This window comes from Azolla caroliniana, unplaced genomic scaffold (genome assembly GCF_043228905.1).
Source record: "Azolla caroliniana isolate FFs.n. ecotype wild unplaced genomic scaffold, voAzoCaro1.0.p SCAF_9, whole genome shotgun sequence".
In the NCBI taxonomy this organism is placed as follows: domain Eukaryota; kingdom Viridiplantae; phylum Streptophyta; class Polypodiopsida; order Salviniales; family Salviniaceae; genus Azolla; species Azolla caroliniana.
In genome coordinates, this window is record NW_028230444.1 from 22,027,524 (window position 1) to 22,044,114 (window position 16,591).

General features: G+C 36.5%; 2 protein-coding genes across 11 annotated transcripts; both read right to left on the reverse strand.

The window, feature by feature from the left end:
- Nucleotides 1–1,924: 1,924 nt before the first annotated feature.
- Nucleotides 1,925–10,798, reverse strand: LOC147860624 (uncharacterized). Of its 8 annotated transcripts, XR_015530258.1 has the most exons (18): nucleotides 10,198–10,797; nucleotides 7,794–7,854; nucleotides 7,608–7,648; nucleotides 7,284–7,540; nucleotides 6,221–6,296; nucleotides 6,073–6,144; nucleotides 4,954–5,060; nucleotides 4,834–4,863; nucleotides 4,651–4,746; nucleotides 4,302–4,395; nucleotides 4,003–4,166; nucleotides 3,785–3,913; nucleotides 3,554–3,635; nucleotides 3,352–3,462; nucleotides 3,118–3,284; nucleotides 2,849–3,052; nucleotides 2,255–2,300; nucleotides 1,925–2,156 (listed from the first exon to the last, which is right to left on the reverse strand). XR_015530258.1 is itself a non-coding variant. In XM_087324874.1 (16 exons), the coding sequence occupies exons 1-15, from the start codon at nucleotides 10,594–10,596 to the stop codon at nucleotides 3,165–3,167; spliced, it is 1,839 nt and encodes a 612-aa protein (XP_087181000.1). In that variant the 5' UTR covers nucleotides 10,597–10,797; the 3' UTR covers nucleotides 1,925–3,052; nucleotides 3,118–3,164. The 8 variants fall into 8 exon arrangements, 1 of the variants encoding a protein (XP_087181000.1); XR_015530262.1 differs by having other exon boundaries at nucleotides 2,255–2,951; nucleotides 3,118–3,276; nucleotides 10,198–10,798; XR_015530260.1 differs by lacking the exon at nucleotides 2,255–2,300 and having other exon boundaries at nucleotides 2,849–2,951.
- A 2,170-nt stretch (nucleotides 10,799–12,968) lies between these two features.
- Nucleotides 12,969–16,570, reverse strand: LOC147860625 (pentatricopeptide repeat-containing protein At4g38010-like). 3 transcript variants are annotated; one of them, XM_087324931.1, is made up of 3 exons: nucleotides 15,960–16,570; nucleotides 15,664–15,783; nucleotides 12,969–15,579 (listed from the first exon to the last, which is right to left on the reverse strand). In XM_087324931.1, exons 1-3 carry the CDS (start codon nucleotides 15,966–15,968, stop codon nucleotides 13,303–13,305), a joined length of 2,406 nt encoding a protein of 801 aa, XP_087181057.1. In that variant the 5' UTR covers nucleotides 15,969–16,570; the 3' UTR covers nucleotides 12,969–13,302. The 3 variants fall into 3 exon arrangements, with proteins under 3 accessions (XP_087181057.1, XP_087181056.1, XP_087181058.1); XM_087324930.1 differs by having other exon boundaries at nucleotides 12,969–15,783; XM_087324932.1 differs by lacking the exon at nucleotides 15,960–16,570 and having other exon boundaries at nucleotides 12,969–15,568; nucleotides 15,664–15,786.
- Between the last annotated feature and the right edge of the window lie 21 nt (nucleotides 16,571–16,591).

Here is a 16,591-nt window from a genome sequence, read left to right on the forward strand (position 1 = left end):
TGAATGAGGAGAAGGGAAGTGAGGAGAATGACATCCCGAAAAATGAGAAAGAAGATGAGCATGGCCTTGACATTAAAACAACATGTGCATCTTGTGCACTTGAGGCTATTGCCTATACAACAATGACAAGTGATCAAAGCACTATATTGAGAACCAAAAATCAAAGGGAAGAAGTTGAAGAGAGAATTTTGAAGATTGATACAGAGATGAACAAAGTGAAGAATTTGGAGGATAGATGGGTTGACACCTTGATAAGCTTCATGGATACACAATGTTCAAACATGGTAATGAGTGAGACCAAAAGTGAAGGAAATGACTCCAAAACAAGGGCACAAGTCAAGGAGGAACCAAACTAGGATAAGTTGATAGAGACTAGATTGGGCCTTGTTATGGGCTTGGGCAAGAGTTAACATCCATGAGACATCCAAAATCAACGCAAATTTGATGGTTTTCTTTCCCCATTGTCCAAAACATGTTGCAAGCACATATGCAAAGTTATCATACACCCATTAGGTTAGCACTTGTCACAATAAAAAATAGAAAACTAACCCAAACCAATCCAACTAGGTGTATAACCTAACCCCAACCAGACTAAAAGAAGTCAACAAAGCACTATTGTGTTCCAATTCCAAACTCAATGATAAGAGAAAACTTTGTCCATTACCAATTTAGTGAAGCCGCTACTACTAAAGCGTCAACATGCAATAGGCTCTAAATTGTTGAGACCCTTCCCACTATCTTTTAGTCTTACTAAAGTGATTAAGTGGTCAACCGCACCCGCCCACTATGCCTTAGCAAACAAATTTTGGCTCTCATGATCAATGACACCCCAAACAACACACATCAACATTTCAACTCACGTTCAGATTTCCCATTAACAAAATATGCATTAATAAAATAAAAAAGGCTTAGTATTGTTCTCATCTCCTTTGGCTTATGGCAACAAACTTACAATTCTTCATCCAACCATCACTTGCAAGCAAAGGTCAAGCGTAGTCCAAGCTCAAGGAGAAGTTGTTAGATATCCATCCTAGCCATGTACATACCACATGCAAATCCATAAATGGTTGGAGAGCCAAGATACAATATATAGGTGGAAAGACAGGCAGCCAATGGTGTGTCTCGAAACAGAATTTGTCATTTATCTACACAGACTAATGAAAAATCCAAAGAACAAATATTTTCTTGTTTGGAGAATATCACCTAGGCGTCATAGCTCAAGTTATAGCATTTTGTTTCAAAAATTATGCGAAGTGATTGCCTATTCTGAAATGTATTCATAACCCATTAAATAAGTTGAAATAATAATTGATACAATAAAATGTATTACCACCTTCATATACAACTTATCACACAAATGGAACACATACAAAAGGGATCTTTAACATATACATTGGACATATGTTAGCTAGTTTTTACCATTCTCTCTATAGATGCTAGAACAATATCTGTTGCAATGTAGCTTTTTATTAATAGAAGGATATTTTGATGACGTCAAACAGAATATCTACAAGATCACATCCCCAAAACTACCTACATTTCTTTTGAGTCAAACCTCAAATTGATGAATCCTTCATGCCACATGTCAACATACTCTTACTCATTATCAAAATGAAACCAATCATAGTACGTAAAATTCGTGTTCATCTAGTATAACTTGGAAAACAAATGCAAATGTTATCCCAACATTCTTGTGTTTTTTTTTTGTTTTTTCCCCTTTTTTTAATGTTTTTTTTTGTTTTTTTTTCATTTTTAGGCTTATCTACCTCATAATAAATAGTTAATCCAAAAGTATTGTATTTATCATTCTTTGAGGGTGTTTTTCTTTCGCGAATGCACGTATGGCTCATACTATGAAACCGATTATACCACTCAAAACTAGAGGTACAAGATTGGAGCATGCTCCACAGATCCACAATTGATCTGCAAAGAACAATAGTTACTCATTCATCTATTCAAGCTAAGTTGTATCTTATTACAAGCCAAACATCTATGAACCTATGTACAAGATAGGATCCATGTTGCATCCACACTTCAACTGTACCAATACCAAAACATGTTCAAGTACCAAGTATAGCTTTAGTGTCATCTATCTTTGGTATTTCAAAACATCACTGATAATATACTTGCATGTTGAAGTGCTTGAAAATGATATCCTGTAAGATGCCATGTTATCCTTAGTTTAGAATAATAACCAAAACTTGAAGGATAATCATTTCATTTAGAAAGGGACTATAGGAATTCACGTAAATACCAAATAATTTCTCCAGCATCATACATCATCACAGATTGGCAGGTTACTAAGAATAAAGCATATAAGAAAGGCTAGTCAATTATTCGAGTATCATAAATACATCATACGGCTTGGCAGGTTACTAAGGATAAAGCACATAACAACCGTTAAACCCCAGTTTAGTACATCAGATAATAGAACATCTCAAAATACTAACAAGCAGACATCAATGGTTGTTAATGGTATTCTAAAACTGTACAATACATTCTGAACGCTCTTAGAGCATTGATTAGACATTAGAAGGTCCTTTGGAACCCAACCTACAGAAGATTTGGGTTTAATAACATTTTAAGTTTGGTAGCCTTTTATGTAACCGAGAAATGTGGCGAGCTTTGAAGTTTCTGGTTTCCAAACTCCATGACATTTGTTTCCATTTCCTTAAAATGTCAGAAGGTTGGAACTTTTATGGTGGCAAAGGTACCTACTTGCATACAAACAAAAGAAAATAGAAGACCCAGAATGTTTTCAATAATGCATATCAATAAACAACAGAAAGTAGTTTCCAGCAAACAATGACAGAAAGAAACAAAACATAACAATTTACATGAATCTTACTTCAGAAATTGGTGAGCCATTTGTCATTTGCTATTGATACGGTATTATCTTGCTGCTCATTTATATCACTGGTGAGTCTTGAGGCATAGTTGATTGCTGCAACCTATTTGGCAATCAAATTTTGTGTTGGCCTTTCAAATCAAAAAAATTACACACCATGTAAAAGAAGTCTCAGTGCCCATCAGAAGACTACTTGATAATGTTCTGCAATAACTTAGTTAAGACGACTTTCAAAATGCGGCAATATTCATAATCAAAACAGGAAACACCTGCAAAAAAGAAGTATCTTGATTTTCATGGTTCCAGACACATCTGTTTAATCCATGTCTTCCATCATAATCTCCACATTTTGCTCTTTCACAAGTGTCCTAAGAAGGTTCTTTATAGATATCCTTAGTTTAGAGGCCTCTTGAGGCTTGAACCAATTCCTGCCAAACTGATTCAAGAATTTAGAGGAAAACCGGCACAGGTTTTCAGAGCTAGAGGACTTAGTAAACATGTACCATAGAATTCAGAGAGTTGGCTGTGAATTCTAATGGAGCATCCTCTACGAAGCGCTGTATAAAAAACAGTAAGAACAGACCACAGTCCCAAGCGTTCTGTTGGAGTGGTACCTGTAATGAAAGGGATGGCAAGAGTATTCAATTACCTCAAAATAATTTGTGGCCTTTCAGTTAAAAGGATTGTAAATTCACTAGTTATTACATCAACCCGTTCTGAAAGAGCATCCCAGTTTCTATCAACACCATCAATTCCTCCCATGTGATGCCACTCAGCTTTCAAATAGCTGTAAATTACAAAATCAACCCATGATAGTACATCTACAACCTCAAATTTGAAAAATGCTGTTGAAGACAGCTTCAATACACAGTGTTGATTCCTTAGAATCAAAATGTTTGTATCCAGATGATGTATAGTCTGATTTGAGATCAATACCTCTCCAGAATTTGCACAACTTTTTCAGTTACGTGACCATCCTTCATTGAGTCTAAATGAAGTATATATGGCTGCATCTTTGACTCTTCCTCAAAAGAAAAACAAACTATTACCAAACTCCAATGAGCACTGGAAAGCAACATCAGCAACAAGTATTTAAGTGCAATGAGACTGATATTTGTTTATCAAATTTAAATCGCACAGTTGTATTAAACTACCTTTCATGTATTGGAACTAACAAGTACTTGTCAAAAATGTTGACTCCTCTAACCCATTTCCTTAATTTAGAATAGCAATCAGAACTTCTTCCCTTCGGCTGAACAGGCAAGCTGCATAGGTCAGCGGTAACGTTTTTGCTCCAAAATATCACATATAATTCGTGCTATTACAAAGCTCATGAAAGACTTCTTTAAATTTCTTGATTGCTTCTGTCCTTTCAATCTATTTAATGGTGCAGCCTTGTCATAACTCAGAAAAAATACAGTATAAATATATAAAAGAACAAGGAAAGAGCTACCTTTTCCAAAAGCAGTTTCTTGAAGAAGAAGGTATTGAAAAAGTGAAACCTCAATTTCCTCTCCTCGCTCAAATTTTCTGGCCTCTGGATATATCTGATTCAATATAGAAAGCAAAACCAAAAATGCATTCAAACTTGGACATTGACACGAAATTTGAGGACAAAGAAACGTCCAAATCTTTATCATGCATGTCTTATTCCTTCAGGATTGACTAAGTTTATTGTGAAATACAAAGTTTATGTCTTATTCCTTCAGGATTGACTAAGTTTATTGTGAAATACAAAGTTTAAACGTCAATGACAGATTCATTTAAGATTGTCTAGTTCTTTTAATTATGAGATCTCTTACTTGATATAGAAGTCAATCACAGTATCATTTAGAAACTCATAGGGATCAAGATGTCTTAAATCTGATTGTTGCACCTCAACTGCTTCTGGATCATCACTAGAGTCATCACAGTAAAGCTCATGAAACTTTCACATGAACCAAAACAAACAAAAAAATCGAAATAAAATGCAGAAAAAACCTTACCGAGGATATGCGAACCTGAATCCCACCTCTCTGAAAAGAAATTGACCCCATCAATGCTGAAAATACTATTGCAAAAGAGAGCTACTGATTTATTGAAAAAATGCATCTAGTTATACGAACCCTCTTGACTTGCTACGTAAATGGTAGTCATGTAAATAATCTTCATTTTCAGGATGGCCTCCTGATTCCAACTTTTCTTCATCATCAGAAAGTTCCATTGCAGTATCCTGTATGATCAGCAGACTGAAATGTAAAGGGAATTCACAAAACTAAGAACCAAAGAATCTGAAACCAGAATGCACACTAGAGAAAAGTCTTTGGGGAACTCATAATAATAGAACCATATTCAAAATGTGTATTTATCTTTGAGATCATTCTCAATTCAACATCTGCTTCATCATTCTTTTTCTCGTTATTATTCTTCATTCTTACTTAAAAGTTATCGACCTCCTCTTTCTTTTCACAATATGATGAGTATAACATATACAGCCAATGTTAAGGGGCATTACAGAATTTTTGGAATGTTCTAGTAGAATTTGACACATCTTAATGCATCTACTTGCTAAAATTGTTGTTACTCTACCCCATTGAATAATAATATTTGGAATATTTTTACCCTTCATCAAATGTATTGTATCATATGACGTAAGTTTTAAATTACCATAAATATACTGTACTGTTGAGTATGTACATGTACCATGCTGTACAATATAACTGGCTCAGTATTATTGATTTATTATCATCACTATTGTTACTTCGAAAACTAAAGAATTATTAAAATGGAACCACAAAGAACACAGAAAACAACGCCAGGCCTGTTTTATTCTCCTCAAAGATAAACTTTCAAGAACCTATTCAAACTAAGCTTCTCAGAACAACAGAATTCTGCTCTGAGAGACGTAGTGCTAAAGAGTACCCTGCAACCTCCGGTCCTTTTTTAAGAACATATATAATGCATAAGCTATAAAGCAAGTCAAGTGCTAATCTTAAAACAACGCCAGGCCTGTTTTATTCTCCTCAAAGATAAACTTTCAAGAACCTATTCAAACTAAGCTTCTCAGAACAACAGAATTCTGCTCTGAGAGACGTAGTGCTAAAGAGTACCCTGCAACCTCCGGTCCTTTTTTAAGAACATATATAATGCATAAGCTATAAAGCAAGTCAAGTGCTAATCTTAAAAATGCCTAAGGTTCACATATAAAAAATTTATGAATAAACATTGGAAACTATCCAACCAACCAAAGAGGCACCAATAGAATCCCTTTTTCTGGATGATCTAGTAACTGCTCTCATGTCCTGACCTGAATGCACCTGCGAAAAAGCAATTGCTTATGATTCATGGTGAATCCTCATACCACAAAACGTTAGTTCTGAAAAAGATGAGCACCTCTTCAGTAAATTTTTTTAAGGGCGGTACATTTGTACAAGATTGCACAAAATCTGATGTTACATTTGCAATGTTCCTGTGGCATTCAGTAGCATCAGGAAGAATAGAAAATGTTGTGTGCATGTATGAATGAGTGAATTTGAATGCATGACTGGCATAGAGAGAATAAGTAAATAAAGATTAGTATCAGTATCAAGAATAGATAATAGTGTATGAGTATGCGTATGAGTGAACAAGTGAGTAAACTTTGAGTGAATGGTTGAGATAGAGGTAAAGAAAGTGGCTAAAATAGGCATACATAAAAAGCACTCAGATGGAAATTAAGAAGTAATAAAAGCCAACTCAACAAATGAATAGATCAACATAGAGCATAGATATGATCAAACACCAGCATATCACAATTAGATGTTAGACATGTCTATTTATTCATCAGACCAGTGCCAAAGAAGAAATGATGGTTGGTGTGAAATTTGAAACCACCCATTTTGCAGGGGATGGGGGAAGGTAAATATAAGAGCAAGGTTGTGTTAAACCATTTGTTATGATACATATACAGAGTATTTATGGTATTATGAGACTCATATCAGACATGTGATAAATATGGTAAAAGAACCGAATTACTAAATTCAGGCATGAGGAATATATCTCAAATTAAGATCTAATAGATTAGATTACATGTTTGTGGCATGATGATTAGATATAATTTAGAAGTTCTATAAACAATTGTTATAAGTCATAGCATAAACTTCATCTTCTCAAAGGAAATATCTCCTAGACCTTCTCTACATAAGTTTTATCCACATTCTACATTGTGATGTAAATTCTCTAAGAGATGTAGATTGTAGCAGCAATAGACCAACAATACTAAGCATGTTTCTCTTTTTTGTATCGATACTTTGATTTCTCCTGTAGAAATCAACTTTATCCTTTTGATTCTCCAATAAGCTGTGTGAGAACATATCAAACAGACACCACAGAGAGAGAGAGAGAGGAGAGGAGGAGAAGAGATTAAATAAACAGTGTTGTTTTAGGTTAAAACAGAAAATCCAAAAATAGAGCTTACTGATTGCATCCATAAAATGTGCTGGGCCTTTTTCCTAGAATTTCCTTGGATGCAAAGTCATTCTTTTTTCCACAATCAGCAACTGGAATTAATGAAGTCGGGGTTTTTTGGCCATTGGATGTATGATTACGTGTGCCCCGCATTGTCTCTGGAATTTGTTGTGAATATTCATTATACGACATTCCCTTCACTAATGCAACCTCAACATCAAATGCGCCAGCCTTATTCCTTTTGTGGACAAAATCCCAATCACCTGTCTGTAAAATGGCATTATGAACATAGCTGCTGCAATAGATTCAATAGTCATCAAACTAAGATGCTTACAAATGCAGTTTTTGGGGGCTTTATTAATGAATTCCCCATAGCTGCATAGAAACACATGGAGATATCAGAACACATATAGTATGGCTGTAAAATGACATATTTACTATGCTTTTAGCATATCCACACCTTTAGCAAAGAAATCTCAACTACAACATTGCTTATGGGAAAAACATGAAGATAGCATACCAATATATCGAGAAGAAAGTTTTGAATAATCTCTTCCAGCTTCATTAAAATTCCTCGAAGCCTGAATAAAGTCCAGCAACAAAAGGCATGCAAAGGTTAAAGAAAGTTCAAAACGTTGTTAAAAATACACTGATAAAAAAAATTGTACGGAAAATTGTAGTGTTGATGTGTAACTCCGTTTCCAAGCTAAAGAGCTCTGAAGAAAGAAATAATGATATAAACCCTAAATGGCCTATAAGAGCAAGCCAGAGACTAAATCTTAACATGTTGTCTTGACTTTGAGAAAAAACCAAAATAAATGCAAGACATAAATAAAATAAAACGTGATTAAAGAATATCGTTATCGATACATTAAGATTCTCGAGTCAGAAAGATTGAAATTTCTGTTTTCAAAAGATCTCTACCATAGGTTGTTCCAAAATGGAGAGATGTCTGAAGCGCAGGAAGCACCTGCCATCATGTGGGAGATAATGTTCCTTGTCTATCAATGACAAGGGTGGTGTGATCGTACATGAGACCAAGGCCTACATGTACGACAAATTGCTATTGTCCAATCTAATGTATAACCCCTTTGCAATGTCCTGGTCAGGAAGAGAGAATCGACGACGGTGTCCCAAAGCTACAATACCAAACAAATGGTGCAGATGAGGATTGAAATTTCAAAGGCATTCATTTTTTCAGCTCAGTTACCCTATAGCCACCTAGAACTAGGTTCACCTGGAAGAAAATTTGAGTTTTGATGTCATGTTTCTATCCAGACTAAACTTTTGTGCCTTTATGGACATTCAATAGGCACTTTATAACTGCTTTTCATCTTTAGTGTTTAGATGAGTCCTCAGAGTCCTCTCCGAATCATGTAAATCCCAAGTGGCAGGTGACAAGCAGCAAGCCTTAACTTTCACGCCTCATGCCCTTAGCCCAAAGAGCCATTTTCAAGAGATCAAAGGCAAAGGCAAAAGGTAAATGCTGGCACCAAGAGCAAGGAGAGACATGAGAGCAAGATGACAAAGCAAATCCATAACTATGAAGTGCCATTTCACATGCTATTAGCATTTCACAACTTTGAGAATGAGTCTTTGAGCTAAGGCACAGAGCTTGAAAGTTAAGGCTTGCCAGTTGGAACTTACCTTATTACGAGAGAACTCTAAGGGCTTATCTAAACAAGTTATTACCTCTCTTACTCAACACTCGAGTGTTATGGGTATTTGTTTTTTCAATTTCGCTTTGATTAAAGTGTAGAGACCACTCAATGATTGGATAGGAACAACCACCCGAATGATATGTGATGCAGGCATACCCATCTCAATGCATGAAAGAGAGAATAGGCATCAAGCAAATGTTGGCATTACTTTCAATCCATCCAGAATTTGCAAAATTACAAGGAAATGAATACAACCTTAGAGACCACTCAATGATTGGATAGGAACAACCACCCGAATGATATGTGATGCAGGCATACCCATCTCAATGCATGAAAGAGAGAATAGGCATCAAGCAAATGTTGGCATTACTTTCAATCCATCCAGAATTTGCAAAATTACAAGGAAATGAATACAACCTTAGAGACCACTCAATGATTGGATAGGAACAACCACCCGAATGATATGTGATGCAGGCATACCCATCTCAATGCATGAAAGAGAGAATAGGCATCAAGCGAATGTTGGCATTACTTTCAATCCATCCAGAATTTGCAAAATTACAAGGAAATGAATACAACCTTATGCCCTCTACAGGCACACATGATAGTTATGACTATTTTAGTACTGAAAAAAAAGAATCGAATATTCAAGACATGGATTAAAGTACTCAATACAGAAACCTAAACCACATCTAATGTCTGTAATCATAAAACATTGGATACTCCCCATACCGAAAAGCAATAGCAAAGGGCATTGATGATGCATTCTCATCCAAAAACAGAATGGCACTGGTACTTCATCGAACCGAAAATACAAAGGTGCCGATTACATCATCAAGTCAAAAACAAATGGGAATTGACCATGCCACCATGCCTATAGCAAAACAGGCCCATCATGTCATGGAGACAATAATAGAAGGCCTTGAATATGTCATCAGGCCAAAAACATGTCGACAATAGATAGTGGATGATGGTACATGTCTTTATCAAGATCCTTGACTAACTTCACCCATACCGAAAGGGTTTACATCATGGCCTGGATTTCAGCACAATAAGAAAGAATACAAAGGGTAGAAAACCAATTCTTTACCTCATTGATTATGACATTGAGACAAAAACGTGCTTTTAACAATAGATAATAGAAGACGGCATATGATCTTAAAGGCATCATGAAACAAACTTTTGCACACAATGAAAAAGAAGGCTATAAAAAAACACGTGTTTTACCACACAATGAGGTAAAAGAGAACATTCTTTTCTTACCTCATTCTTCTGATGTTGTCTTGTCTCTTTCTCTTGCTTTAACTTGTCAAGAAACGTTCTGATTTTCTCTCCTTTATCTTTCAGGTTCAACCTGAGATGGTTCGTGTATTTATTTATGTTTTGATTCAATTCATCATCTGTGAGGCAAGAAATCTTGTCTTCATCAGCTTGATCGCTCCCATGACGAGAAGAAAACGTGTTCTCGGATTCTGTCAATGCTCTTCTCACATACATTGACACGCCTTTTTTATCTTCTTCTTCATCTCCTCTTCCTCCTTTATCGCCATCCCGTGTCTTCTTCCCAGTTATGATGAGATCAGGCGTTTCTTCCTCCTGACGGCAAGTGAGAGCTTTATTATAATCTATGTCAAGAGGTATGCCTTTCGGCTGAGCTCCCATGGGGAAATGCGCTTGCTGAAAGGAGGAGAAGGAGAAAATGCTTAGCTTCTGCTCGACATTTACCCTGATACCAGGAGAGAAAGAGAAAGGCCTTACATATCTCTCGATCTCTCCTTCTCTCGATCTCTCTCTCTCTCAATCTCTCTATTTATCTGTCTGTCTGTCTGTCTGTCTGTCTATCTGTCTATCTGCGTGTCGGCTAAACAGACAAAACCTAAAACTGCAGAGAGTGCAGGGGGGCAGCAGAGTACCCGCCATCACCGTCTTTGAAAAAGCTTTGCAAAACTCAGCAGAGGAAAACATAATTACAGAAATGGCCTCCAAATCCCTCTCAACAGTTCCATAAATTGCTAAAATAGTCTCTCTTCATTTCTCACAAGAAAACAAGAACAAGAAAACTTCACCCCTTTTACAAGCATATATAACAGACACACACACACACTTTGAATGGTTTAGGGTTTAGGGTTTAATCCTTGTAGAACATGATGTTTGTGATCCCTTCTCCATACAGAGTACTCTTCTCAATCGAATGACTTTTTTAGGAATGTTTCCAAAGAAGTATAAACTATACGGGTTCAATCGTGCATGCTTAGGGTTCATGGTTTAATCCTTGTAGAACAGGATGTTTGCGATCACTTCTGTTAACAATTAAGTAATTAACTAAGGGTTAATTAGTGACTAATTATGTGAGTAATTAATCACATATGTGATTAAGCAACGGAAAATTATGTGATATGTGTGTGAGAGGAAGAGAGAGGAAGTTACACTTATGAACAAAAAATGGAGAGTATAGCTAAAGGCTTTTCTCTATATTAATAAGCATCAAGTTACAAAAATACCCACAATGAGGTATATATACAACTCATGTGCACACGTGTGAGTAGAATATAGGTACAAGGATAAAATCCTATATTAAATATACTTGGTAGTGGATGATCTAGAACGTATCCCCACTTATGTACAAGTACAATATCTTATTTAAGGGTTTAAAAGGTGAACACTCTGACTAAATTCTATCTAAGTAACTACTAAGTTATGTTAACGTGGTTAACTAAATGGCTAAACTTAGTTGAGCTTGATATCTCAACACCTTCTCCATACATAGTACTCTTCTTGATCGAATGACTTTTTTCGGAATGTTTCCAAAGAAGTATAAACTATATGGGTTCAATCGTGCATGCTTGATTGATCCCACACATCCCATGTCAAACTCGTAGTCTAGGTTTGGTGATCCCTCCGAAAATATACAAATATTGGAAAAAATGTGCATTGTGTGTGAAGAAGAGTTTTGTTTCAGGAGGAGAGAGTGTCTCCCTATGTAACTGGATATCTAGGGTATCGCGTCTAAGTAAGTTTAGTTTATGTACTCAAATGCTTACCTAGTCGAAAAATACTTAGAATGTCTCATTCTCTTAGAGTAAATTCATATTGTGATTGCAAAATATGATGGAAATTGTATGACCATATCATAGTTTGATCAATAAACCCCACGTGCGTTTTGGTTGAAAATATCATGAATGCCCCAAGGCACAACATTAGAGCAACTTCCTTCACGAACTAAGGAGGTGAAGGAAACAACACTAATAGCTAAGAAAGGAATTGATATATGCAAAAAATCATGAATGTGTATTGGTCCCCATTTCCTAATTTGAACTACAATTAGCGAGGAAATTAAGCTTCTAATATGACATGTTCTACATGCTCAATTTTTATGTAGAAAGCATATAGTAATTAATCGTTGTAATTCCACATACAATTGTAAGAAATTAATCTTCAAAGCCTCTCATGTTTTTTAACTATAAATTTATTCACTCAATCCCATTTGTCGTAGGATTAGGTTCTTGAACATAAACCTAACCCTATTCTAATAATAAACAAGCAAATATTTAGTGGCATTCATAACAAGCAAATATTTAGTGTCATCAATCCCCCTTTTTTGTAACAAGGTTTTCAAATCATTTTAATGGAGACAACTTGGAAATACCTCTGATTGTTTTCCTCGGTTATGAATTTTCAAAACATTAATATTTAAATGTGACTCGTGGACTAAGAGCATGGCTTTAAGAATTTATTATCGGTTGTTTCAAGTTGAGATGTTATGACATGATTTTGTGTGTGTTATGTTATACCTACTATGCATAAAGTGCATTATATGTTGTCGAATGTTAGCTTTTTCCTACAAATATATCATGTTTCCTACTACAGTATAGACAAATGATGGAACTTAAGTGATGCATCTATATACATGAGTATTGCATTAACTAAGATCCTAAGCCTACAATACATGTAGATCATGAGGATTTTTATTTCACTTAACTAGAAATTACCCATGCTTTCTTTCCATTTTGACAATTTTTAGTGTTACAAATTGATGCACTACAAGAAATACACATTAACGATGAGCTTGGACATCATATAATGGCACTTTAGATAAATAGCAACTTATAGAGCATAGACTTGAAAGGTTGTTTCAATCGCAACTTTCTTCCCGTGTTCCATGTTGATAAGAGTGTCATTATGTTGCTATTGACATCATTGTTCACTTACAAAATAGGTTACAACAAACCTCTTCCATCTAAAGAGTTGGTCACAAAGGCAATCCCTTGTGTAACTAGTTAGCATGCTGAGGTCTTGTTCCTTGACGAAATTAACCTAAACAGAATATATTTCTTGATTCAATTGCGTGAACATCCCATTCATCAATGTTCATATTTCTAACATAAGCATATACCTAGATGCATTTCTTCCCTCGTCTAAAACAATGTAGTCTAGACATCGGCTTCCAAGCTCCCTATTACCATGTAGATTACAATGACCGAGCAAGGAGACACACCCCACATGGTCAGGCACAAAAGGTAAGCTATGGAGAAGGTCATTGGCACTCAAGAGATAACCAGCTCGTGCAAGAAGATCAACGATACAATTATAATGGTCTAGACTTGCCGCAATTCCATGTTGTTGCACCATACACTGGAAATGGTATAACCCTTCCTCTACAAGACCCATATGACTACATCCTGACAAAATGCACATGAAAGTGATGGCATCAGGTTCCACATCATGCTCCATACTATTAAAATAGTGATGGAGCATTTTGTGCCTACTGTTATGCACACAACCAGCCATTATTGCATTCCATGTTGCTGTGCTTCGTAGTCGTAAGCCTACAAATGCTTTATTTGCATCCTCAGGCCTTCCCCATTTTGAATACATATCAACTAATGTGTTGCCAACATGCAAATTGGACTCTAATCCATTTACAATGATGAAATCATGCAAAAGCATCCCTTCATAGATAGCTCCCATGGTTGAACAAGCTTTTAGAATACTCAGTATTGTTATACTATCGGGATCCATTCCACCGTGTTGCATTTGGTGGAAAAGTTGTAGAGCTTCTCGGGAATTTCCACCTTCCACGCGTGCAGAAATGGCGAGTCCCCATGTAACTTGATTCTTACATGGTGCTGTTCTAAACACGTACTCCACATCATCAAGCTTTTCACATTTCATGTACAGATCAATTAAGCTGTTTACAAGGTAGACATTCGAGTCACATCCAGTTTCACAAACAAAATTGTGTATGAGCTTCCCCAAATAGATATCTGTTTTCACAGAACATGCCTTAATGATGCACAGAAATGTGGAAAGGCTGGGGTCAATGCACTTAATTTCCAGCATTTCTTGAAAGAGTTTGAGAGCCTCTTGAGTAAAACCACCATTTGCATATCCTGCTATGAGGACATTCCATGTTATTACATCCTTGATGAGTGATTTATCAAACATGAGATTTGCAGCTTCTAAGCTGCCACAACTTGCATACATGTCAATAATGGCATTGTTCAGAACCTGATTGCCACCGAAATGGTGTTCTTGGATGTGAGTATGGATCATCACCCCATGTCTTAATAGACATCCACTGGAGCATGCCTTCACTATGCCGGCGAATATCATTTGATTAGGTTCAAATCCCTGCTGTTGTATTTGATGAAAGATACGGAGAGCCTCGGTGCCTTTCCCATGTTGTGTATATCCTTCAATCATAGCGGCCCATATTACAACATCATGCATTTGGAAAGCCTCATAGACAAGAGAAGCATCAACAAGACTACCACTTGCAACATACATATCGATGAGAGACCCAACAATTTCTGCTGTGCAGTTAAAGCTGTTTTGTACTAAGTGATTATGGACTAAATGACCACTTTCGAGTAATCCAAGGGTAGAGCACGATTCCAAAAGACTAACAATGACCTGTTCATGGTTTGCTTCAAACAGTGGTAAAACATGGTCATTGATCACAACCCTAGCACTTTTTTCATGGAATGCCTGCAGAAAGAAATTAGTGAATGTCCACGTTGCATCCACATGCATAGCACATTGTGCATATAGGCCTACAAATTCGCTTTCCATGCTGCAAAACTCAAAGTTATTCTCTTCCACAAAGTGATGTATCAACCTTGCTTGGTCCAATCCAGGCCATTGATGGATTGCATTCAGTATTATACTAAGCAAGACTTTATCTGGTTTAACCCCATTCCCAAACATCTTATGGAAGAGTTCAAAAGCTTCCAAATAGCATCTTTTACCTAGGTAAGCTCTTATCAGAATTGTCCATGTTACCACATCATGGTCCTGTGAATCATCAAAAACTTTTCGTGCATCTTCCAGACTTCCACATTGAATATACAAGTCCAGAATTGTCTGAGAAACCTCAATATCTGTGTTCAACTCAGCCTCCACAATGCTTGAATGCATGACCTTGCCATGATGTGGGTCTCCAGCATTGCAGCAAGATTTCAGCATTCTCGTGTATGTTATTTTTCCAATCTCTAAACCTTGTTCTTGCATATTGAAAAAGAGGTCAAAAGCTTTATTCATATATCCATGGATGGCATACCCGATGATCATGGCACGCCATATGACAACATCTCGAACTTCACACTTCCTGAACACTTCATATGCATCTTTAACACTAAAACATTTCTGGTATGCATCAATAAGTGAAACTTGAAGGAAAGCATCTCTTATCAATCCACTGGAAAGAGCATGAACATGAATCATCTTTACCTTATCTAATGCTTCCATATTTGAGCATGCTTTCAAAATGTTAATGTAAGTGATTGTGTCAGGATCCAATCCCTCGACTTTCATTTGTGAGAACAAGTGAAAAGTTGCATGGTAAGACCCCTGTTGCACAAAAGCCTCTAGCATCACATTCCATGTTATAACGTCATGCACTTGAGACATATTAAATGAAGTGGATGCATCATCAAAGCAAAGACATTTAGAATACATATGTATAACTGCATTCAAGATGAAGAGATTTGATTCAAACCCATTTTCAACAACATGAATATAAATACCTGAGCCATGTCTCACAGATGCCATATTAGCAGAAGCTTTCATTGCTATAACATGAGTATGCTCATCGGGCTGAATGTTCGAATGCAGCATGAAATGATACAATTTGATAGCTTTCTCACCATGTCCATGTTTGGCATATGCTGAGATAATAGCAGTGTAAGCAAACACATCTGGTTTCTGCAACTTCACGAAAACTTGTTCTGCCATGGACACCCTTCCATATCCTGCATACATCCTGATGAGATGACAACATAAAAACAGACTGAATTCATAACCTTTCTCGATCAAGAGGCAATGCAATTGGAAGCCAACAGGAAGGCATTTCTCGTGCATGGAAACCTTCATAGAAGAATAGAAGCTTTCCATCCCTTGCTTAGAGATGGGATTCATGGATCAAGCAAAGATATGGGTTCTTCTTCTTTGTCTACTGATCATCTCAAGGGAGACATAGATTCACCTAGTGATTCCAATCAGCGGTAGGTAATCGATGGTCTCTGCAACAGAGCAAGAATAATCCCCATGTTAGAGAATTCTCCAGAAATGGGGACCTCCCCTGTTTCTTCAATCTTGAAAGACTGAAAAGCTGCTCAGTTCAGCTTTTACCAAGACCTCTTGTGTCTCCATCATTTCT

Excerpts from the sequence above, each read along its gene's own strand:
- LOC147860624 (XM_087324874.1), bottom strand. The coding sequence starts at position 10,596 with ATGGGAGCTCAGCCGAAAGGCATACCTCTTGACATAGATTATAATAAA. Across the intron at positions 3,914-4,002 it reads TTAGTTCCAATACATGAAAG|TGCTCATTGGAGTTTGGTAA; the intron begins GTAGTTTAATAC and ends GTTGCTTTCCAG. Across the intron at positions 3,636-3,784 it reads GTTGTGCAAATTCTGGAGAG|CTATTTGAAAGCTGAGTGGC; the intron begins GTATTGATCTCA and ends TGTAATTTACAG.